At 30.5% G+C, this 27,849-nt stretch overlaps 1 protein-coding gene across 1 annotated transcript; it reads left to right on the top strand.

The window, feature by feature from the left end:
- The first annotated feature begins 67 nt into the window (after positions 1-67).
- On the top strand, positions 68-27,849 carry LOC100162279 (probable G-protein coupled receptor Mth-like 5). The gene is made up of 6 exons (XM_001947265.4): positions 68-574; positions 21,716-21,941; positions 23,117-23,417; positions 25,713-25,985; positions 26,360-26,495; positions 27,318-27,849. The coding sequence occupies exons 1-6, from the start codon at positions 252-254 to the stop codon at positions 27,610-27,612; spliced, it is 1,554 nt and encodes a 517-aa protein (XP_001947300.1). The 5' UTR covers positions 68-251; the 3' UTR covers positions 27,613-27,849.

Raw genomic sequence — 27,849 nt, 5'->3', positions numbered from 1 at the left:
CACCACCGCTTGACGGCTGACAATGAAAAAACGTAACGAAACCCACCTGAACACAACGAAATAATAAAACCAGACCCATCGTGACCGGGCGCCGAACCACAACCGTCGCACAAGGCGACACGATCACACGCGCGTGCGTCTCGTTCCGTTGCCGCCGACGTCTCTTCTACAGCAGGCCGCGAACGCGTTTCGCCATCGTCCACAGACCCGAAGGCGGCCACTCGCCATGGCGTGATCATGCGGCGGACGCGATGCGCATCAGCAGCCGGTCGTTGAACGGCGGCCGAGGCCGCGTTCTGCTGCGGCTGGCCTTTGCGTTGCTCCTGCAGCTGCACGCTTGCGCCGCCGGCTTGCAGCAGAACGCCGCGCCGACGACCACAGCCACCGAGGATGTGGCCGCGACCACAGCGGTGGTGCACAAGTGTTGCGGCCGCGACGAGATCGTCGTCGTCAACCGATGCCGGAGCGCCAACGAAACCGGCTCCACGCCGTGGACGCCCGAGTTCAACGCCAGCCACGAAGACGAACCCGCCGCCGGACAAAACACTATTCCGGCCTCGTCTGTGCCTTATAAGTGAGTGATCGTCATAATAATAATAATGTTTAGGTTGCCGGCGAATTATAAGGTTATTATCGTTGTTATAAATTTGTAATGCGTTTTATAATAATTTACATATAGGTAACGCGTTCGCAAACCGCACGAGGTCCTGTGGTATCTACATAAATTATATTCAAATTTAACGGCCACGGACTTTTCGTATTGTAGCGATATAATATTATATATTATGCAGTGGACGATTAAGTCCGTCTGTTTGTTTGTATTTTTCCCACACAAAAAACCGTTAATAAATCGATAACCCGCTCGACCCTCGACCACTTTACACCCCATATCGAGAGTCCTCGCCAATTTGTCCATGTGCAGCACACGCGACGTACCTGTGTACGATAATATTACAATGATATTCGGGAAGCGTTTCCGGCGCGATTTCTGTACTGCACCGGAGTTACCGCAGTTACCCATAATTCGACGCTACAGGCAATAACAATAATGGTTATACCAGAGACGGTCCACAGTATATTGTATAATATGGTGCATACTATATACTTCGTGTACCAGCTGCTCGGGTCGACGCATAATGTCACGAATATATCGATCACACCGCAAACCCATCTAATATATTGTTATTATGTATTTCATATTATACCTATAGTCGTAGTACTTACACCACTGTTCCGTACGCGAGCACTCGCTCGACGGAACGTGTCGTATATAATGAAAATTTAACGGTACTACACGTGTGTGTGTGTGTGTGTGTGTAGGTACTCCGGGAGCGCATCCGCTGTTCCGGGTGGTAGTATAAATGTAACAATAATAATACGACGCGGCCGCGGCGTAGGTATAATACGAAGATGTGTCGACGCGGTTTTAGAAGTATTGTGGTTTTATAGTTAGTGCTTGATTTAATATTATTATTTTATGAGCGATAATATATCATCATCGTGTATTATATTATGCGCAATGATGCAACCGAGTCGAAGGACACGTCGCTGTAGCATATACGCGTACATAATAGTAATTAATATTATTTTGTCGAATCGCCTGTATATATACTATAAGAAATAATAATAACAATAATAATAATAATATAATAACCGGCACACATGAAGAAAGCCGTCACGACGGCGCTGACAGTGAAACAGTGCCGGTGGAGGGTGGTCGAGGCGAGAGAGACAGGCAACACACACGTCTAACAAACACGACCATTGTCATATTATACATTAAGTGTCGTATATTATTATATTCCATAATACACATATTTATGCATATAATATATATGCAGTACAAAAGGGTAGTAAACTAGTAAGTCGAAAACCAAAATAACGAACGTTCAAAACAGCTAACATTTATGAAGTGCATAAATAATAATATTTGTTCAGCTCAGTATTAACCTACTAAATTATCATTAATACTTCTTTGGTTTTATAATATTGTACTTATACATTCCCATAGAGTTATATATTCATTGCTCCGATTTCATATTTCAATATACTTATCTCATATATTGTATTATTTTTTGAAAATATGACATAATAATATGTTCTTTTGACTGTTAGTAACTATTTCATCACTGAACATAATGTATATTTTCTTCTATAATATATCTTACATTTTTGTATATGAAGACCATAATTGGATAATTGTAATACCTAGTAGGTATTATATAGTACCTTCACCCCTTATTGACATATCAATTATCCGATTCATCTATTTGTTGTTGTTCTCTATTTATTACATTATTATCATAGAATTTATCGCTAGACTTAACGATATGTGTTTGCAATTTGCATTGTAGTTATTTTATGCATATACATTATAAGTACGACAACTTATTTTCGAATGTTTGCTATATTATATTGGCTTCCGTCTCGTTGTCAAAAATGCTTTTACATTCGAGTGACTCACTGCACAATAATAATAATAATAATATGATAATATGATGTTCGTCATCCGAGAGTCATCGGAAACAGGAATATGACCATATAGTACATACCCACACGTGTTTGTTTTTTTTTATCTGAAAACCAGTGGGCCTACACCAACAACGATGACGGTTAACGACCTGATTTCACGTAACTAATCCACACAACTACTCACAAACTTAGTACAGTAGATATTTTTATTTCTTTTTGTCACCTGGAACTAGAACTTTTATTTTTTTTAAAACATTTTTCTACCTATACTTTAATTGTAGTGAGAAGTGGCAAGGGGTGCGGGGACTCGGTCCTCTGCATCAGCTGGCAGCTCTTATAAGCGCTGACTTTAATATTATTACGCGGTAAAGCTTGGAGTTAAGCCATGTTAAGCCCGTTAAGGTAAATAGTTACCAAATGAATATATTAGTAGCGAGTTGCATAAACGATCATTAAACATTTAATGAATCAACAACTATAATGAGCAATGGTCCTTTAAACATGATTTGGTGGTCCATAATTGGTCCATTAAATTGTAGTGAATCATTAAATTAATACAATTTTTTATGCAACCCGCTACAGTTACCTATAATTAAACCGAAATTTAAAACTTTTAGTTTTGTTAAATTGTATTTTAGGCTTTGATTTAACATTAATCTTTGTAGCCTTGTAATAATTATCATACGGTCATTTTTTTCCAGTGAGATATTATATATTATGTTTAGATCTTGATGAAACCTGATACTTTATTAAACCGTTATCATTCTTCGAGAAAACAAAACAAGTAAACAATACAAACATAAACATGTAACATTTAAAAATTAGGTAAACATCATTGTTCTCATTATTTTAATTGTGTTCAACAAAAGTATTAATACTTGACTTTCAATAAATTTAGAAGGTTGTTTTTTCTTTAAATGTCCCGCTGCGTAAGTTAAATAAATTAATTTATTTTTAAATATATAACCTATATAAAATATAATGTTTGATAGGTTTAAATTTATAATATTATTGATTATAATTTATTAACATAAAATATAATGGCCATTAATATTATTGTAAAAAGTAATGTGTGCACCATTTATGTACACCGACATATATTCAATTAATAGACTATTCATTTGTTTGGATTTCTGTGTCTGCAAAGATTGTAATATTTAAGAAAGATGTGTTTATGAATCATATATTACTTTTTTGGTTTCTGGATCTGCTTTTTCTTTATGTTCCTGTGGCCGGATATCCACACGTAATTGATATTTATTTTCATATTTTGTTTCAAATGTTTTATTACTGAATAACTCTGGCGATGGCGGTTGTGGTTTGTGCATTCCATTTAAAGTTTTCTGAGTGAGTTTGTGGTGTTCGTATGATATTGTAAAACTTATAATATTTAATACCTTAAAATTAAAATATAATGTACACAGTGTAGGTAAATCATGCAATATTCATGTGCACAGTGTAATATAAAATTATGGGCCGATACACATATACACATATATATTATGCATGTACATTACTTATAAATATGTACCACATGGCACGCTCAAAATCGCTTTTAACTCATAGCCCCACAACCTAAGTTAAACCGTGTCAAACTTTATGCCATGTCAATAACCGTCGTTAACATGAATCGTAGACAAACGCATAGCGCATTATGTAAGTATACAAATACAACCATAATGTACATAGGGTTTTCTGCAGAGATTAAATCTTATGCGCCGCTTCTTACTTGCTAGGTGGCCCCCTAAAATCCGTAAACCTATTATTATTGTTGTCCGAGTGTTATGATTAAGTTAATAATATGCAATAACTATATGGTTCCGATACCGTCCATTGTACCTATACCGGAGCACTGAAATCGATAAATATTGATTATTGGGTCAGCTGTCCCAGGAGGTGGTGGTGGCAGTGACGACCAAACATCCATATAATATATATATATATATTATATAATAATACGACTCACACGAGTGAATTCGAAATTTTTTAACAAACTGCACACCTAGTCGGGGGATTAATACAAGTATCGTTTCTCAGGGTGAATATGTTTTTAGCACCCCTTACGTGACGCTCGTGCAGTCATATATAGACTTACTTTGACGGACATTGATTTTAATCTAAAAATACGAAAATATGATACGTTTCACACGTAATGACATCGACTTTAAGCTGATGATGTGATGTGTTGGTGAAGGATTTTTATGTGGGTACACTTAAACCGCGGTACTGAAAACCGATTCAGCACATTTTTCACAAGCGTGTAAATAATAATTTAAATAAAACGTTATTTCAGTAAGATATATACATAATATATGGTAAAGAGGTCTGAATATTTTATTACTTTTTTAATATGTAATACAATTTGCACTCATATGATTTAGCAATTTCGCATATTTTGTAGCTTTCGTTCTTTTGTCTAAGAACCACCCTGCAGTAAGGTTGTACAATAATAATAATAATAATAATAATTGGCTAGGCGACTTTGCGAGTTGTGAACGTAATGACGATTATATCCCGCCTGCAATAACCGTCGTCGTCGTGCTGTGTGTTTTTTCTTCGTCTCATTTATTTTATGTATATAATATTATTATACAAACGTATAATATGCGATTGCGTTTACGGGCATTGCGAACCGACATTCCGGTAACCGGTTTTCAAAAACGTTTGCCGATTCGCATTGTTTTGCTGTTTTTTTTTTCGTACGCTCAACATCCCGTGAATATAATACTATACGTATATAGGTACGCGACAGATTGCCATTTTGCCAGACGGTTATCCGTACGCGTTGCCCGCAGCGCCACGACTGTATAATATAAGCAATGACTATTATATGGTGTCCTGCAGACCTTAATGTCCTCGAAAAATTAAAAAAAATTTATGATGCATTCGTCCTCCTCGAAGGGTTCCGCCTTAATATTAATGCTCTATTTGGACTCTTAAAATATGCAAAACAGTGGCGTTTTTTGTACAAATATTCCAATAATAACTCTCAAATAGTCAATGTTCAAAAATGATTTGTTTTACATTATAGAAATAATGCGGAATATGGACTATAATGCCTTGCCAACATTAATTCTTACTTCAGTTCATCATAGATTTATAAAAATAAGTCAATTTTCATATTTCACATAATGTATTATAATATTTATACCTATATAATTATTTTTTTTGAATAAAAAGTATCGACTTGATTTATTTTAGTTTTGTGATTGGATATATTTATATAAAAATGCTGGTGAATATACTCTTTTGGTGTTTATATGATTGTGCAAATTTGTGTTATAATAATATATTATGCAGTATGCGGAGTATTGCGATGGATATACGATATACCTATCCTGGTAATAAAAAATATGAACACATCGCTGATTAAAGTCGTTTTTTTTAAATTTATGACCATATTTCGTTGAATTAGTTTTCCATTTTTTTTTCATATTTTGGTACAACACCAAATATTTTGTTCTACAAAAGGGAAAAATACTGACTCTTCTATACACAGATTATACATACGCATACCTAATAAGTCGTATATTATATATTCACGAATATGACAAATTCTTGAAATATTCTGTCTACCCTAAAATATGTGTTTATAATATGCAAAATAAACGTTTTTTTTGTATGTGCTTAATAAAGATGAAAATATAAGATGAAAAACTAGTTCACATTTTTTACTCTCGTCAAGCACGTGTTTTATAATAACTATATCTACGCACAAAAATGCATGTAAAACTCCAGACCTTCTAGTGCTATGAATTTAAGATGTAGGCAACATCGTCCGATGGCTTGTAAAAAGCTTTATGACTTTTATTTATATCTTTTATTCGAAAAGGAAGTAATAATAATAATAACAATTATATAAGAACAGATGGGATACAAAATATAGACATACATGTGGCCATCTGCAATTGTTTCTGTTCACTCGCTACGATGCAAGACTGTTTTTATACTTTTATTATTAGTTCTTATTATGGTTGTTTGATGACGACCGCGATGGTATAATCATAATTTCCTTTCTGAACCGCGGAGCTTCTATTAAAACTACATATTGCGAGCTATCTTTTAATTATTTTAAAAACTTATATTAACGATTATTGACATATTTTGTTGTATTCAATTAATAACTGAACTATGCAAAGAATTAGGCGAAAATCTTTCGTACAAAAAATAAATTTGAAAGTTTTTTCTTGTTTGCTTGGAAATCAAAATCAAAAACTTTATACTTTATTACTCGAACGAATAGGGCTTGTTATTGTTTTGACAAATAAATCCATTTCGCAGAGCAATAATATTCAAACTATGAAATATAATTTAATAGACGATTTTATGTGCCGGCTCATGATATATCGTTTTATAGCAAGCAACGTATATTATATATATAGTAAGACAATAAGTTAATATTCACTGCCCTAATTAGGGATCAAAAGTTATTGCGTTTGCCTATTTATTTTGTGTAAGTAATTTATTGGTATGCAAAGCTAAACAAATCGCTTATGTTATACAAATCCATTATATATGCAAAAAATGAACTTATTTATAATGTTTTAAGTTCAATTTCCATTCTGAATTTTTACGTCAATATTTTTGTGTTTAATAGTATATAGATATTATATAATATATGCATTTGTGATACTGTGATAGTCAACTATGAAATTACTAAAAAAAATTAAATCCACAAACATTGAATGCTTACCTCCGTTTTATATTTGTTGTACCTATAAAACTCTTGTGTATGTATTATTATTATTATTGTTTCTTTTTTACCAATTTTTAAATTTTCTAGTTAAAATTTTGTCGGTTAATATAGTACATATTTTGAATTAAGTTCAACCCTTATACATTAATTAATTATATTCACCATGACCATTAACTAAACAAAACTACGTCTAGCCAACAGATAATCTTTTTTTTTATTCAAAAATCCATCCTTAAGTCATCGTTACGAAGGTATTTCTATTTCAGTATCATTTGATTATAAGACGTTGTAACAGTTGTTATCCGTAATGGTTATGCTGTATTTTTCGTTTCGTGTTCATTTTAGAATTGTTCGTCAAAATTCCAAAAAAAAAGAAAAAATGTTTTAATACAATATCCGACATAATTTTCTGCAATATTTTAATCAATTTCATAAATTTTTCAATGCAACAATTTCCGAACCTTAATAATTTATCGACTTTCTATATTATTGTTAAATCATCATCTAACCTAAAATCAAAAATTTGATATTGTCGTCCGACGGATTCTGGCGGGTGGGTATTATATTCGTCACGAATGAGTTATGACGTGGGAGTGTGAGGGGGAGGGTTTCTGCGTACACAGTGCACACTCCTCGCGGCGTTCTGCAGTGTGTTGTGGCACTGACCTTAACACTGACGAATCGCTCAATACGACATAATACGCGTCTTATTATACAGCGTACATTATTATAATGTAAGTGTGCCTATGTGGTGTAACGAGTTATGAGAATCGTCCCATACAAGGACAGACTCTGCAGCCATCGCCCTCTTGGAAATTTTTTACCGAGCCGATATCATACCATATTATATCATACCTATATATATTATTATATTATATTTTATTGTTGTGCAGTAGTGGCGCACTGGTGCCGAACTTTAAGTACAATTATTTTATTCGTACTCCTAATTGCTAAAAAAAAAAAAAAATGAAGTAGATACTTCGTCATCATGGCAGGTACAAAAAAGGTGGTTATGTCTGTATAGCATTATTATAGCCTACGGTTGGATGACTTCGATATCTTATTATTAGTATTATATATATTATATATTTACCTTACATTATATTATATTATATTATATTTAATTTTCAATTACCTAGCTCAAAGGTTCTCAAACCTTTTTTTCGCGTATAACTCATTATGCATATTATACGGATAACTAAAAATATAATAATTTAAAATTGCAATAAATGCATAACAATAATATTGTATGAAAATAATAATTTAGGTGCATTTAATGATATTTAATATCTATTTACGTATACGCGAAACATAAAATAATATTAAATTCCTCACAAATATAAGTTAACATATTTATTTATTTATTTTCCGTACTGCCTTACCTACCTACCACACGGCCTTGTGTATTCTATAGTTTAAAAACCATTGACCCTTAGGTATGATAAATAGGTGAATCGATATCGAAATTCAAAATTATACGACAAGAGAAAACAAAAATCACAATAATTATTGTATTATAATAGTATATTTTATCATTTTTTAAATTATTGAATATTTTCGCATAGATCCCATCCCAACCTATCTTAGGTTTTGTAGAGCACATTTTTCTCAATTTGAATGTATAGCAATTTCTACGTTAGTTCCTAAATTAAATTCAAAGCTCTAGTTTTAAAATAAAAAAATTAAATAAGCAATGAACAAACAATTAAGGTAGGTAACTCATAATTATAATATTGGACACGTTAAATCAGTTAGATCTATATATTTCGTTCAAAGCATCTTTTCAAAAAAAATAAATTGTAAGCTAAGTTGGTCAACGTTATTTGATTAGAGTTGAGTACAATGTACATTTTAGTTAAACTATAAAGTAAAAAATTATTTTTACGATGCATTAGAAATTGTACACCAAAATTGAATCACATTGTTAGTTATTTATCTAAATATTTATTGGTTATTTAGTTTTTTTTAAATATACTTAACAAGTGCAAAATACTATTTTCATTATGTTAATTTAAAATATTATTTTGTAATAAATTATAATACTATAAAATAGTATAAAATAGTATAATTATACTGTATACCTAATATAGTGTATATTAAATCAACAGCCTACCCAAGTATTTGAGAAATAAAGTTACAAAATAACAAAATTATTCAATAATGTGTCTACCAAACTCCATTGAATAAAATTCGTTGAAATGTAGGTGCCCAATTCCCAAATATTGCTGGTTATGGTTTTGGAAATAATTATAATATTGAAAATAAAAAATAAAATGTGTCGACCAATTCCCCTAAAACTTTTTTTTAGCAATTTAAAATAAACTACATTTATAAGACCTGAGGCAAGTTAGACACTTAGTGGCTTGGCGCTATTTTCTATGACCGTTGAATTTTATGTGTTCGTTGACACTGCAGCAAGAGGTCAACACGTATATAGTACCCACCTCATTTATTTTATTTCCATTTCGTTGAATTGGGTTGTATTTTTTTTTATCCTGTGGGGTGAATTATATTTTATTTCAGTGGAAAGAGGAAGAATATAACTTTGATTTTATTAAGCTCGTTGTCGAATATCGTCAATTTCGATATAAAAACACACAATGCCATTTTATTATTTTTCCACCTTTTACAACATGCGTACACGAGGCACATATTATACGCTTTTATTTAATAATTTCCATACACAATATATTTTATATATATTATACAATATATTAAACAAATTTTAATTTATTCCTTATACATAATAATCCATCATAAAACTTTTTAAAATGCTGTTTAGTTATAGAATTTTAATAATGTCCTATTTCCTTACCTGCAGTATTGATAAATTATAATATTATTTAAATATAATAGTATTACTAACCTACATGTTTTATAGTCAGTTAAGATTTTAGGTGTTCATTTATTTGTAATATGTATTAATAAATGTATTGTTAATACCTACGTTTGTAAAACACTCGATGATCTTTATTCCTCGCAGTCGGCTTTTGTTTTTTATAATATTATTATAATATACTAAACTTATAATCTGTAATATATATTTATCTAACAATTTGCTGAACCTAATACCTACCTATTTATATAAATTGTACAATTAGTAAAATATATAAAACTGCTCAATGTTATTCTATTATATAACTAAGTATATTGTGTACTATTCTATTTTAATTTTTATTGAGTACTGCGGTTATACACGAGTAGGTACTTTGAGTACCAAATACCAATGCGTATTTAAAAAACATAATAAAGAGTTTGGTTGTCCTAGACAATTATTCGCAGTGTCAGAGATAAAATCAACTGTGAGTAGAATAAGATTGTTTTAAACGAAAGGAATTCGAGTTGATAAGCATTTAGATTATTTTACGAATAGAAATTATGGTTTATAATCATATAATATTATTATAAACTCTGACGTTTACAAATTTAAAATTAACCAACAATAAATAAATATAATGGTTATGGTTGTTGATGAAAGATGTCTTTTGAAAGCAGTTCATTTGTTATTATGTTATTTGCCAAACGTGAATCAACCAGCTGATGCAATTATTAGGTAAAGATTTAACGGATTGAACCAAAAGCAATCGCCCGTGGGTTGTGTTTATCTGTAGATTACTTCTTTGAAAACTCATTTCTTAAAGGTCGTATACTAAATTACGTATCATATATAACACTATAGGACGTTTTGAAGCTACACAACTCAAATCTAATGAACGTTTCATGACTCTTTGCGTTTGTCAAACGTATTATGACCATAGGACATTTTCCAAGCAACTCAAAGATTTAATACATAACGCTCATCACTTTCGAAAAGTTTATAGATTTTTAGAACTGTCCATATACTTATATAATCTGGCGAATACTGAATACGTAATTCTGATTTATTAACTTTCGTATTTCATTCCACGGAAATAATATATACCAAATAAATTTATTTTATACCCACGCCTACAAGTACCATAATAACATAATAACGGTACAACATAATATACCTGACATATGAGACAGCAGACTGCCGACACCCTGAAGTGATATTTATTGACATCCACCGAACATGATAAAAAATATCGTTCCAATCGGTTCTGCCGTTCTCGAATTTAGAGCATACATAATATAATATAAGCCCCACAACATTATAAGTAGGTTTATTAAGATTATAGATGTTTAAAGACAAGGTGAATTTTTTAGCGCAAATCACAAATAACCTTAATACGGTGTATATTCGATACGCTCGCCAAACCTTTTTATATCAATATTGGTTATAAAACTACCTACCTAATCAAAGTAATTAAAAACTAAATAATTTCAGTTTATACCTAGCTGGTATATAAAAAAAACTGAATAAAATGATATTATAATCTCTATAATCTGAAATGTGTCCTCGTTTACATAATTCTATTTCGATAAGACTTGGAAATAATTACAAACAAGACCGGTTTTATTAAATAGGTATTATTAATAAATTATCGAAAGTTATTTTGTGATATTTTATTAAATTATTTCACCTTTTACGAAAGTTAACGTGTTAAATGATATAGTTATACGTATGACTTAATTATATACTACATATACTATAGGTGCCATTTAAATGTTTAGACTCATAATATAATTTCAAACAATTTTAACTTTTTTGAAAATATTATTTTTGTATAATTTTATGTCATTGCAAAAGCCTTATTTAAAAAAAAAATGTTTATTTACTTATTATTGTTATCATTTTTTTAAGTTAATTACTTTTTTAAATTACAATACATACATTTTAAATTTAATATTCCGAAGCGGCATATTTTTTGAAGTAAGTACCTATAGGTACTTATATTGATACATAATATTTTAATTTCAGATTAGAAGTTAATTAGTTAGTTATAAGTATTTAATATTTATATGAACGTAGTATTGTGGACCAACAATTTGAGGAGTATCCTTGCGACACTCAACTCTGTTCCTCTAAATTCTAAGCTGTATGTAAAAATAATATCCTTCAAACAAACTAAAACTTTTTGAAATGATAAATGTACACATTTAAATAGAAGTCTTTGTCTATAATATGTATAGGCGTTTTATATCAAAAAGATTTCGTTATTTTCAGAAAATTGTATTATAGGTTATTATAGGTCATTATAGGTCATTATTAAGTATATTTCACACTTTTCTATGAAAGCGGAAGAAAATATTTCTGATTTTTTTTTGGATCCTACGATTAATAGAATAATAATATTATATGCCTATATAGTACCCGAATAGTCATTTTTAAAATCTTGTTACTTTTCGTTGATTTTGAATGTTTTCAATTTGTAATACCGTGGTTATATTTATATATATGTGTATATAATTTAAATCATATTGTAATATAGGTACTATATTTTAATTATGTATATTTCATAAAGAACAATTAATGTCTTTGTACTAAATATTACTTAATACTTACTTTATATCATTATTCATTCATGAAGTGTGATTTATATGAACGAACATATTGAAACAAAATATAAACAAGAACAATTTACGAAATTGTCTGTGTTATGGTTTTGTTTATGTAACTTACATAAAAAAAAAAAGTTTTCTTTTTAATTTCAATAATTTATAGTACGTATAGGTATATAATTTGTATTAAAACTAAACGTAAAAGACAAATCATTTCGGAAAAGTATTCCATCGTAACAAAGAAAATATTTCTAGTTCACTACTAAACCGATAGGCATCTGTTTGTTTTATAAGTACCTATACTCTTTAATCATCCTGTTTCTATACCCATACAGACTTGATCGTATCTTTTGTTCGGGAAATATGAGATCATCCGTCCCATACTTTCCTCGGCCAAGCCTAAAAATTCCAAATATTGAAGTATAATATTGTTTTCAAAATTATAATCGATCGAAATTTTAATTAAAATGTTTACCGAAAAATGCTTTCCATTTCTCCAACACGCCAATATGATTCGAACTGACTTCATTTTATTGCCGATACATTGGATTCCTACGTAGTGCATTTTCGCATTAGGTATACGAATTGGATCAATAGATTGCGTCATTTACCGTTCAAGCGATTATCGTTTAAGTGTAACTTTAATAGGATCATTATTTTTACCTTCTATAATATCCACAACATAGATCTTATACTGTTTGAAAATTAATTAATTTGAGTCAATTTATTACTTAGGTATATAATGTTTAATATTACGTAAAACAAATACCTACTCAATTGCTGAGTCAAATACCGTTCAACAATAAATGAAAACTATGATATGAAAAATCAATTTTATTTGGATTTATAACCGTCATGTGTATATATAATTCATAAGACTTCTTTTTTTGCAGTTAATTATACCTTTGATATGTAAAACTATATTATTATATTTTTCAGTATTTCATTAAAAAACATCAATAGTATTATATACCCACTATAATGCGTGCACGGGCTAAGTTGTACCTAATGGCTGCAGAAAAACTTCCAAAATATCGATATTTTGCTTTTTTTTTAAATAAAGTTTTTTTTTACATAGGTAGGTAGTCATCCAAAGTTAATATTATTTTAATATAATTGGATCTTTTGATTAAGCACATATGTAGCATTTAAAAAAGTATAAATTAATGTAAGCACCCGGCTTTAAGTTTTAAAACTGGTAACCGAAAATAAAACGATATTCCTTTCTTCTCTATACTCCACGTAAACTATACAACAGGGTAGTGGTTTTTAATATGGCTATTTTATTTTTGTTAATATTTAAAAGTCTTGATACACATTATCAACGTTGTATAAACGCATAGGTACTACCTACACGTGACTGTCAATTATGTAATTTAGGTACAAATAAATAATTTAACACATCATTTTATTATTGCCTATAAATGTATATTATACAAATCAAGTGGTTTGCCAGTATTACTGAAATATATAGGTATATAATATTTAATTGGGTTTTTGTTTTTAAATTTTAATAAGACTTAAATTGTATTTGTGGTGCTAACATTAGATTCATAAATTAATCAAATATAATCATTTATTTATGAAATTTCAAATCATATTTGTTAGGTTAGGTAATATATTACAATAAAGTGATTTCCATATTTTCAGTCATTTCTGATGTGAAGAATTAATGCATAATGTAATCTATGTCCATCTGCACAATTTCTTGTCAGTTAGTATCATTATTTACAACATTTTTCATCACAAGTATATGATATAAAATGCATTCGGTTCGAACAACATAGCTGGCATCTGTGATTGAATATTATTTAATATCAGTGATAATAGATAAAAATAATAATATTAAACCTTTCTAGACATCCACCAAAATAGTGTTTAGAAAATTCGTTCCGATCGTTTTTCATGGTTCAGCTATTCTCGGATTTAAGTACATCCTTGTTCACATACAAAAAATGTATTTATAAATATATTAAAAAGAACATATTTTGCTGAACGCCTCATGATGCTAGCTATTATATATTTATTAATATGTGTGTAAATATGTGTAAATATGTGTGTAATTAATACATATTATGTGTAAATAAAACCACATAAAATTATTTATTCTAAAACAATGTTTATTCCGTGTTAATTGAATTTTTATGTCGACTATTATGTTTACAATGAATAACAAAAAGAACCCGAATCTAAATTGCTTTTCTGATTTTTTTTTTTCGCAAAACGAACGTAAAAACGAATTGATTTTTTTTTATATATAATGTAAAGCAATAAAGTTTAAAATACGTTCAGCCATTCATGTAGGCAGTGCTGTATACATAGTTTGGGAGAGGTGGTATTACGAAAAAATATATATATACAACATACATGTATTCGGTCTTGTTGCCTCTGGCGAGAAACCCTAAGGGTGGTGGTATATATTGTATTAAAGTTTAGTCAGACGCAATTAACCGACCGACATCAGTGTTTGTAACTTTGAGGAGGATGATGTTAAAGACGGAAAGTAAAATAATATATTGTTATACTGCCTTCAGGCATATACAAAGTCCTTTACAAGCACGTCTTTGGTCTTAGAAAGATTTAATTTAGCAAACAATATTATGCCGCATCTTGACTCTTTGTATTTAAGCACATTTTAACAGCTATTACTAATATTTTATTACATTATGGTGCTATATCGAATATTAAGACACAACTTTAAAACAAACAAATAAGTCTTTAAATATTTCCACAGTTATGAGCATTTACCTTAAGTTTAATGAAATATTGGATAACCTGTAGTGAACCAAAAAAAACTTTTTCGGAATAAATTTACGATTGAAGTTCCAATTGAACCGTTTCAATGTAGTGGCGTGGCGTATTATACGCGCATATTAGGTACCTATGTATTATGTATATATATATTATAGTATAATATTATATAATGGCATTGCAAAGGCTTCCAAACTTTTTTAGTGCAAAAAAGTTTTAATACTATATCGTTCTTGAGCATAATTTTACAAAACAATTACATCTGCAATACATTTAATATTAAATAATAATATAATAATTCTTTACGTCTAAATGCCTACCGTGGATGCGTTAATCAAAACAATCATCAATACAATTATTTATTTATTGCATACTACCCGTATACCAAAACCTCTCCGTAATATGTTTAGGTCTTATTCTTGTAAATATAAAATTTAATTTTTGTACACATCGTGGTGTACAAAGAAACGTTTTTAAATAACTATATTATTGGTTGGTTGAAATTCCAAAGGTACGAATGTTAAAAAGTTATTTAGTATTATGCTTCACGCATCCATATCTGAAATAATATTATATTTACATATCGTACAACTTTGACGTGTATAAATGGAGGTTTGAATCGTAATTTCGAGTTATATTAACCTATACATAAACGTGTAAACAATATGTGTGAGAAAAAAATCGATTCGCTTTCTCTTACAGCGTATACTTTTGTATTAGCACTTGAAAGTCAATTAAACGACGCGTGTCGAGTTTTACAGTAAATTGTATTTTTCTAAAATAGTCCATCACCAGAAAGTTAATACCGTAGGTCAGTGGTGTATTTAGTATTTTTTGTAGGAGGCGGATGACAAGAGTTTTAACCTACTGATTACGATGTAATAATTATAGTATAATAATAGGCATGTATTTAAAGAGCCATGGGGGCGGATTTGTCCCCATATCCGCCCCCGTGTATATACGCCCCTGCCATAGGTATATAGTCAAATAAATGTAATGATTATAATATTTCCCCGATCGGTGGACAATAATGTATCTAGAAATTAGAATATACTACCTTTATATTATTATGTGGATAAATCGTTGTTAAATGCGAAATTAAAATAAAATTGATTATTTTTATATTATTTGTCGGTATGTACGCATGGACAATAATAATTGTGAAATTAATAAACGATAACGCACGATTGTCCGCACAATGGAGCTGCAGTGAGCATGTGTAGGTACATAATATGATATATCAATAAAATAATAATAATAAGCACTTCAAATTTGCGGTCTTAATTAAGAATAATGATGATTGCGCACGGAGACGTAAAAAGTTAGTATTTATTTGGCATATAGCATTTAAAAACAAATAGGTATGTTGGCATTCCTTAAAGTATAAAACAAATCATTTTGATTGTTCGTGCATTGTCTGTAGTTCCACCTGCATCCTAAGAAATGCACTAATCATCATTACCCATATTAAAATGTACGTATGTGAGTGTACTACTTAAGTATTACGGAGAACTCTACAAATTACAATATAATAATAGGTTCTCTTTAGATAGTACTAACCATCGTCCATCAATTAAATAGTTCTAAACGTGCCTAAGTGCCTAACGATGATTTTCAACGGTAGATAATGAAATTAATTAATAAACTAATAAATTACGACTGTGCAGCTAAAACGTGATAAATTTGTGATACTTAGTTAAAATGTTCGTTGAACCGTTGACAATATTACTTGTCTTTGCTGTAAATAATATTAATATTGTTCATGTACTTCAACACGTTTACACTAACAATATGAATGTGTAACAAAGAATCAAAAAAGACAGAAAACAGAACGTCTCGTAAGCCGAAGAAGATTTCTTGTAGAACTGGTTAAAAACAAATTATTAAATATTTGTCTCTTAATATGACAGCACACGCATTTACGCTGTTTAAATAGTTGGATATATATTATATACATAGGAACCTATGTCACTTTTATAAAACTATACAGCGGTATTATTGGTATATGGTAGGCAATCGTATATTTTAAGTATTTAATTATAAATTATATATTTCAACACTTGTGTACTTATGATATCATCTGCAATGCCGGTACGATACGGTTATATGATGGGGTTAAAACGGTTTGAAATTCATGGATATTCTCTTCACGCAGATAGTTAGAGTTATTTATTTACCAGTAAAAATACAAGTAACCGTCTATGTAAAACCGTTTTAACACCATCATATAAACGTACTATACTTATGATCAGTATCACGGTACACTCGTATAGGTTTTTTAAGGTGTAACCGGTATTACGATAAACTATATCGTATTAATTAAACTTATGTGATGGTACACCCGACACCGGTATTAAATTGCATTACCGCATGTTGACAACATTTTCATTTTAATTTGATTTTTTAATACTGATTTATAAATTTAACATTTTATCTATTCATGTTTTCATGAGAGTTCTTATTTGAATGCCTTAGTGCTTGGTCATTCATACGATATATTAATATTTAATATATTATAAAAAGTATTGTATATCATAAATAAAATAAAATATTAATTTCTGAAAACAGTTTTGAAATTCGATTTTTTGTTATTATTTGTTCTATGCTCGAGTAAGAACTAATAACTAATAACTAATAACTAATAATATTGTTTGTTTAAAAATTAAGATCAGTAAATTAAAAAAAATATGAATTCATGCATTGTGATTTAACAAGCATGCTCATAACGATACTTTTTTCTTTAATAATGCAGTTATTCAAAATCTGATTTTTGAAAATTTTAAATATATTTAAAGACCAATATATTTCTTGAGTTATTTTGTATTACTTAAGAAATCTCCGGACAAATACTAGAGATATGAATACGGGACATCAATGTTAAAATTCAAGCGATATAAGTATCCCTCCCCCCCAAAAAAAATCCTAGTGGCTTGCCTCTATGAGAAATTCTCGGACGTAGTCGTCTTCAGGAATTATAATACCAAAGATACAGACATCTATTTATCTATTTATAGTATTTTCAATTACGTGTAGACAATTTAACAACCTCGGTATGGGATGAAAATCCATTTCTTATACATATTTGAATCAGAAATTAATAGTTAGGTACATGGCGTAATATTAGATTCAACTCCGTAAAATTTTTTGAGTAGACAGCCCTATGTTTTCCTGGGGATAAAAAGTGTCCCACTTTTGTAGTCTAGCTGTCCCGTATTCTTATCTATAGTGTTTGCAGCAGATAAGTATACAAACTTCTTTACAAAAAATATGAGAATCCCACTTTTCTACTGTAAATTATTTAGCGGATAATTGCGTTAATTATTTTTTTCTAATTATTAAACACTTGACATGGTAATTTCAAAAAAAAAAAACAAAATTATAGGTACTAGCTATTTTATACGTTTTCATAAATTTAATTTGGGATTATTAACATTTTTTATATCAAAATAATATTATTAGGTATATAATATACATAATTACATACATATTATGTAGATGGGCACTTATATATAGTTATATTTCATTATTTTTGTTATACCTTCTTTAATTCAACTTTATTCCCAATTTCCATAAAGTCGTCAAACAAAGTTTGGTTTATGGACCTTATACCACAACGAACCTAATATAATTAATTTGTTGGTTTAAATGAGTGGATATATATATAGGTAGTTACTAAATTTTATCTCCAGGCGTAGCTATTATTAATGATCATTTTATCATCATACCATAATTTTGTTTTTCACGTACCTCGCTACACAATACAAAATATCTATCGGATCCAACTTGTGTGTTTTTATAAATTGCTGTTACTGATGTAGATATTATATTATATATGTATACAATAAATATGTATTTGATTTTAGTCTTTTTTTTTTATCAAGCTTTACATATTATGAGAGCTGAACTGTTTTCACATGACTTGGTCCCCATGCAGTATCATTTATTTACAACATTGAAATACAATTTTCATTTCGTTTAGTAGACTGAAGACTGTTTTCCTTAGCGTTTGGCCATAGTGTGTATTTACAGTAGCCAGGACCCAGCGATCAATAGACTTTCGTGGACGAAAGAGGAGACGTCCCCCTTTATCGTCCCTTAAAAATCATGTTTCGTTATAATAACAAAATAATAATCATTATTGATTTTGGTCCGCAGTGGTTATAATATACGGTGCAACCGTTAGGAGAGGTAACTATGCTGTCAACTGTCAATAAATTCGAAACATTGACGTACTCCTGTACAAATATATAATATTATGTATAATATATATATCTATAATATCCATCATAATATCTTGCCCGAGGAATAATATTATCATAGTGCGTATATTACATACTCTCGAAACGAGACGACAACGACGACGCGCAAAAAGTATACTGCACGACGACGACGAGTGCCTCGCGCGAGGTCTCCGCTCAGCATCGAACCCCCGGCCGGATCAGTGGGTGGGACTCGGGCTGGTTATATATATAATATATATGTTGTACGAGCTGACTGTGACGACTGCGACGGTGTGCGCGTATAATGCGTATACGGAATCCAATAAGGCGAGGGTGCTCAATCATGTCGTCGCTGAAAAGGTACAGATCGATAGGGACCGCACGCACTTAACCGTATAGAATACACCCGCACCAATATATATATATATATATATGCGTTGTAGATGGGTAACTTATTCGTGTGGGATCGAGGTGGTAGTCGAGGTTGTGCAGCGATAAGCTCGCTCTGTTGAACGCAATAATACTGCAACAGTCTCTTTGAATATGAAATATTCGACACTATAGGTGTTATACATATATTATGGACAATAATACCAGAACGTGAAAACCCTGCAATTCACGTTCCGCACGTTTCAGCGAAGATACTATATTTTGCAGATGGCACTGAGGGTAGAATATTGGTGTATTTACTAGGGGAGGGGAACGGGGGCTGGCATAGTCGTTCAGTCACTGCAAAAAATGAATGTAATGATCAGTACAAAAAAACCCATAGAAGTCGCTCTGCTGCATAGTAGCCGGTGTCGAGTGTACCTCGTCAAGTGGGTACCGCTGTATATTAGATGTCGAGTGGGTCACCGTTATGGATATGTTTGATTTTAATTCAATGGTAAAAATCATTATAGGCGGCTGGTACCTATACGAAAAACGATTCTGAGCGAAGAAAATTTATCAGCCTATATTATTAAGTATATATTTTATGATATTATTGCTATTAAAGTAATAATATTTTATTTTACTATTAGCAATATCGTATAGGTTGAATTGATTTTTTCCGAAAACATTGCATTTAAAAATATCATTGTGTCTATAAAATACAATAATATACTTTAAAAGTTCCAAGTAGATGTATACCCACGAATAATATTTATAAATATTATTCTCCGTATAAATATTTAATTTCATCCAAATTTAAACTTAAAATATCTGTTAAGAATAATCTGTATGTATAACTTTTTAGATTTTTTGGCCACAGAATGAAATAATTATGACTTATGAGAAACCTTGTTTTAAATTTTCAATATGATAAATGTTGTCAAAATTTGAACTTTAAATGCTTTTAAACCAAAATCGTGCATATGAATTTTTAATATTTTTAAAGTACTATTGTAAAAACGTATGAGTATCCTTGTACTTACTACAATGTTCATTCTTTTCAAACAAAACATCTTTTTTTTCCGGTTGAAGTCGGATTATACAGATAGATGGTAGGTTATACATAATAATGTACTATGTTTTAAAACATTATATTATTTTCACTTACCAAATTTTATAGTTTTTTCAATCTAAAAAAAAAATAAATCAAATTAAATATTTTTCACTGTTTTTATTAAGTCTAAAGTTCATTTATTTTTCATTCGACTATTACAAGAATTGTTTTTTTTAAGTTTAAGTACAAAATAAATAAATAGATGCATGCCACTAATAAACAATAATAACTAAATAAAAAAAATAAATTTAATTATATATTAGAATATATAATTTTCTTAACTTCCTAACTTTGAAGATATAGTAGCAACTTGACATTTTTAATTTAATAGTAAGTACACAAAATAAATAAAATTGTTATGATGAGCGGAGTCGCTGAGCTACTGTAGGTATACATGTGAATTCTAATATCGAATGAATAATAATAAATACAATATTTGAAAATCTTATAAAATATATAATTTAAAAATATTATTTCAGTTTTTGTTAATTTACGGAAAAAAGCTTAATAAGTACCTACTATGATCGACTAATAGACATTAGCCATCGCTATACATTACCTTCGTGGAGTACTAGAATCGTTAATGTTTTGCGTTTCGAGATTAAACGTATCTATATATTATTATGAATTATGATTAATAATTATTTTTCTTTTATTCGAATTTAGATTAGCCACCGGATTCCCAAACTGTAAAACCCGTCAACAATGGTTGGTGTACCATTACCGCGGATCCGGCGACCGACTGGTGTTGTACCCGAACGGAAAACTCAGACACTACGTCCTTAAACATCAGCACGGCAGCAGCGAAGAACAACAGCAACAGAACCGTGACTTCATCGTGGATCACGAACGTTCCTTCGACTACGAACAAGGATTTTACTGTTTGGACAAAGTAACGACATAATATTATTATGTTAATATTATTATGCATTATTATGCATGGTCCTTATATGACCATTAAGATCTGCGGATGAATAATTGATAAGTGTGCACATAAAGTTTGATTGTTCTAGGAGCTTTTTGGTTTTAGTGGTACGATTAGGACTTGGATAATTGGGGGGGGGGGGGCATGAGCTTCAAATAATTTGCCTGAAAATTCAGTATATGACAATAATCTTCGGTATATTAAGAAAATATAATTATATACTGACTGTACCTATAACCCGACTTCACACCGGAAAAAATTATCAAACGTAAAATACGGTGCTATATTGCGGTGTACATCATGTTTACGGCCAAATCGGTATCGGTAGGTATGCTTTGTGAGCTAATGGATCCTGTGGTAGATTGCATATAACACTTGGTATATTTTTGAACATAGTTCAAACTACTTTTCAAACTTTCATAATATTTATCTCTAAGATTTTTTGAGTTTTTCAGTTTATAAGCTACAAACAAGACTTCGCCTTTTGTTGTACATTTTGATTACAAATAATATAAATTAAATATTATTTTATTTTATTTTTAAATAAAACCCAAAACGATATTTTACAAATTGTATTTCTGTCACCAAATGGCAACCCTATATAATATTATATATTATATACACAATAAGTTAATCGATTTTCGTAAACAAAGCGAACTTCGTATGTGAACCATCCTATAGCAACCTTTATATTGATTGAAAATAATACTAAAAACACCCTCCGTGTGTAATCTATAATGGTATAATTTTTATTGAAATCGGTCCAGGAGTTTCTGGGATTAGTGCGTTCAAACCTATAAACTCTTCGGGTTTTTAATACCTTATTAGTATATGCCTCAACTCACGGGAAAATAGTCGGTATCTGTGTACCTCGCTTTGGGAACTAATTCAACCGAGATGTGCAACCACCTGTTGGTGTCAGGGATTGGATATAGCACTTTGTATTTTTTAACGTGGTTCATTCGCTAAACTTTTTTAATATCTTTAAGGACAATCTCTGAAATGTTATTATTAGGAAACGTACTTCAATGCCATAAAAAATAAGAAAAATGTCCTAAAAAATACGACTTAATGCCTTAAAAAAATGCTTTAATATAAAAAAATTCACCACTTAAATTTGTATCAATCATATTTTATTGAAGGTCATTGACATCGATCGTCCGGACATGAACGCACAAGTGGCCGTCATCTGTACGCCACAGATACCGTCACCCTGGACGGACGCCGATTTCGTCATGCGAAGGATCGTCAACCCTGCTTGCCATGCCATCGCGATGGTTTGCTTACTGCTCGTCGCCGTCGTCCATTTCGTTTTGCCGCAGCTCAGAGACTTGATCGGAAATATGGTGACCACTCTAGCTGGCTGTATGATCGTAGCCCGGATCGCCAACATTGTCCGCATATTCGTCGAGTACAACGGTCCCGTCAGCTATTTGACAGCCGGTATGTGTATTGTTTGTATAGATATTAATGTATTAGTTAATACTTATTTATTCGTAACTATATATATATACCATACAGTAAATACATAAATACCTAGTTATACAACTGACCAGAGATTTGCACCTTCGTTTTTTTCTGTTCTAGTTCTGGTTTAGGTACTTAATTATTTTATAAAAAAAATAAGATTCTGGTTTTGAATCCGGTTAAAATTGGAGCTAAGAAAAATTCTAAGATTTTTCTTTTAAAAGCACTCTTTAATTAAGTACAGGTACTCGAAAAAATTATTATGGAGGTAAAATCAAAACTAATAAATTCATAAATTTAAAACACAATATTATTCGTATATAATAATTATAAGTTCCAATTATTTGTAAATATTTAAACTCGATTTCAATTCCCGATAGTTTAAGGATTTTTGATTCCAGAACCGGTTCTTTTCAGTTCAATTCCAGTCAATACCTAGTATTAAGATCTATGGTGGGCCAGTCTTCTAGGAGCTTGAGAGACGATACTTAGTCAGGGTTTTCCTCTCATTGAATAAAAAAAAATATAGTCCTACAGTTTTATATTATGAACATAATATTATATTATATTATTATGGCACTCACACAAATGTTGCACTTAACTAGTACATAATATAATACCATCATGTTAGATACCCAAAATCAAAATATGAATATATAAATTATTTGTTAATTATTTAGCGATATAGTCACTATAAATACTTATAAATATTAATATTCTAATAATAATCTCTTGCCATATATACCTTGTACAAGTTATTTACAGAAAATATTCAAATATAATTACTTCGTCTAAATACATATACATTTTTATATTTCAATCAAGCTGTATCAAGCCATACGAATTTTTATTGTAAGGGGGATGGCGTCTGGAACCATGTTCATAGTTTCATACCCTCTTCCTCTCCTCAGATATTCGATGGTTAAAAAATATTAATTTAAAAATGTCGATAAAATCTCTTCGTTATAAATGACGTGATAATACAAACATCTGTTTGCAGAGTTTATTATTTAAAATAATAACGAACTGAAAATAACTCAGTTATATAATGGGAAGTCTTTTAAGTAATATTACTTAGGTTTCAGAAATAATTTATATAGGTAGTAATAATAATAAAAACATAATAACAATCATAAAATAGATTTAGTACTAAAAAGTATGATGACGAACAACTACAATTATTGATGGCTACTATAATATTTTAAGTTTAGGCGGTGAAACTGGCATTCGCTTTACATCCGTGAGCCCCAGGGACTTACAACCCCACCACGAACTAGCGACCAGCCACCTATTTAATCTGGCTTGTCGACAGACGATGATTTTTATTTCATTACTTTTTGTGTACCATTATAATCGTGACTCAAAATAAATTAATAAGAAATTAATGTAATTTGAAAGATTATAGGCGTATCATAGGTACATTTCTGTTGCAGCTGCATTAAGGGAATGTTATAATTATTCATATTGACGCGCACACTGACAAGGTAAATACTCCGGTAAATACCTACTATAAACAACGCGTAAAAGTAAATGTTTTACAGCGTTTAAACACAAAGTATATAAGAGACAATAATATAGATTTCAATTAATAGTTAATTATTATCTTCTCGCATAATCTCATTGGATAATTAATATGCTATTGAGAAATATGATATAACTCCGTTTCACGACAGCCAAAATTATACAATATACCTAGTACCTACACTATGTTATGCGCAACCCTAAGTATCGTGTTTCCGTTTTATCGTTTGTATACGCGTAGTATATGGTAGGTATTCTTCACAACTCATAGGATTGATAGGATTGAAACTCTTAAGCGCTTATTATTATAAATGCTTTTGTAGTTTCGTGAATATATACATTATACGTGTATATAATAATATGATATTTTATTATGCACGTATATATATATATATAATATTATAGTATTCAATATTATATACTTTCACCGTCGTGATCGTCGGGCGGGTGTCGTTTAATGAGTATAATAATTTCCTGTTATAAATAAAAGTGGTATATTCCTTTTTAATAGTGGTGTAATAATATATTACTTTTCAATAATACGTGCACAAATTAATTATTTAATTTCAATAAATAATGTAATCTACCAATATCTATAGATAATATAAAGTGAATAAACTACGTCTTATTTGCGATCACGATATAGCCGTTTAGGTAATACTAATAAATCGAAAAGTTATACGTATAATCCATATTATACAGTATATTAACATTATGTCGATATAATTTTATTTTTTTTCTCCCTTACAGACTCGTTTCTTTACACGTCCACGCTCGGTTCGTTCTTTTGGCTGAACGCGATGGGTTACTACATTTGGCGTACGTTCAAGTCACGTAACGTTTTCCTGCGCATTACCGACGGACGCAAATACTGTTATTACTCGTTGTACGTGTGGGGTTGCACGTTAACCATGGGCGGCATGGCGCTTTTCGCACATCTGATATTGGACTCACGTGACAGCAACGCTAATAGAAGCCATTCGTCGCATCCGTCTACGACCACATCAATAGAAGGAGCCATAGGTAAGTCGTATCTCGAATAATATACATAATGGTAATAACATGTGTTGATAAATAAATATACATATTGTATAGCCTGCATGTATCTATACCTGTAAAACTTCCTCTTCCGCAAACGTGTGTTCAATACGAGAATCTTCAGTTCTTTATATAATATTACGATGGAATCGTTCGACAGAATTCAAATATTCTGCCATAACTGCTATAACGAGTGCATATTTTAGCTTTTTAAATGCATAACTGTAAGAGCACACAGTATATGGTTTTGTGACTGCGAAAAACTATGTTCAAGGTGTTTTAAAAGACGAATACCATAATGAGCTATACAGAAATTGTTATGTCCAAAAATTAAATTTGATGTTTTTTTTCCTTTGCAGGGTGGCTCGGAATTTCCGTCATATTCGTCCCGGTCATATGCACGATTCTAGTCAATTTGTTCTTTTACATTTCCACCAAGACAGTGATCAAACGGATGTCGACATACGGTCAAATCCATCACAAAATGAAATATAGGTAAGAGCAGTGTTATTGCATTAATATTAATCAACGTTCAATAGAGACTTTGAAGTTTATGCAGTGTGAACAAATGTGAAGTTAATATATTCAAATATACTATAAAAATACAATAATAATAACAATACAAGAATTGCAATTATAATGATTTTAATAGTTACTTTTAGTTCAGTTATAAAATGTGTTCGAAAAGTTGAAAACTGACTATTTACTTTCAAGCTGCCTTAACTACAACCGTAATTACTTTCTAACAAATTATTTTTCAACGTGACGAAAACTCTTTTGGTTCTTTAAAATTGAAAGTTAATATTACTAAAACATAATCCTTTTTTTATCATACTTCCTGGAAAAATTTAAATTTGTTTCTCCTAAAATAAAATTAAAAACTTTGTAATCTGGTAAGGAATTTGAAAAAAAAAATCTGTTTGATATGATGAATAATAAAGTATTATAAGTATCTTAAATTATTATTTTTTGAAACGAATATTTACTATACACACATTTTACAAAAATCAAACATCTATCAACTTTTATTAATGGTAATATTCAGAATATAAACTACAAATTACTCACAAAGATTGAAATATGAAAACTTTAGATTGCCGTCGTTTCTACGTGATTACTAAACAAATATTGGAAATGCTATATTTTTAGCAAATGTCTTTGAATCGCTAACAAAGATTTAATAGTTTCTATCGTCGTAAAATAACTATATATTTCAATTCCTATTTCACCCCTAACTTGATTTACTACAGTTTTACAATTTACAGTAAACCATAATAAGTGTATAAATTATTATTTATTTTATTTTCTCATCCGCAGTTTCGACATGTTTTCCAAACTGTTCGCGATCATGGTGATCGACCTGACGCTGTTCATCCTGTCGTGGACTCAACACGATTCGCTGTTCTACGTGCACGTTGTCTTCAATCCCATACAAGCGGCGCTGGTACTGTACGTGACCGTCATCCGACCGAAACGAGTTAAGTTTCTGCTGCGCAAGGCCTGCTGCTACGAGCGGTGCATTTTGCCGTGTTGCCGACCAAAGGAAACGGACGTACAAGCTGGCGCTGAATGGGGAGAGGAAATGATGGCGTTCAATACTGCCGATTATTAGCGATCCTTCACCCACACCCACCACCGCCAGTTTCATTCAACGACACACCTAATACGTTTTATACTAATAAAAACGATCGAATGTCGTCGTATTTATATTATGTCCTTATTCGATAAATATAAATAATTAAGGACTATTATAATAATTAGATTTTACATTTTTATAATTATAACTATTTTATTTTTTATATATTATATACGAATCGCCATTCCAATAAACGCAATAATAATATTTCTA

The sequence above is a fragment of the Acyrthosiphon pisum genome, chromosome X (assembly GCF_005508785.2).
Source record: "Acyrthosiphon pisum isolate AL4f chromosome X, pea_aphid_22Mar2018_4r6ur, whole genome shotgun sequence".
NCBI classification, from domain to species: Eukaryota; Metazoa; Arthropoda; class Insecta; order Hemiptera; family Aphididae; genus Acyrthosiphon; species Acyrthosiphon pisum.
The sequence above is the reverse complement of the archived record's forward strand: the minus strand, read 5'-3'. Positions and strand labels throughout refer to the sequence as shown.

Bases quoted from the DNA above. Each gene is read 5' to 3' on its own strand.
- LOC100162279 (XM_001947265.4), top strand. From the start codon at position 252: ATGCGCATCAGCAGCCGGTCGTTGAACGGCGGCCGAGGCCGCGTTCTG. The intron at 575-21,715 runs GTGAGTGATCGT...ATTCGAATTTAG, and splicing joins GCCTCGTCTGTGCCTTATAA to ATTAGCCACCGGATTCCCAA. The intron at 21,942-23,116 runs GTAACGACATAA...ATTTTATTGAAG, and splicing joins GATTTTACTGTTTGGACAAA to GTCATTGACATCGATCGTCC.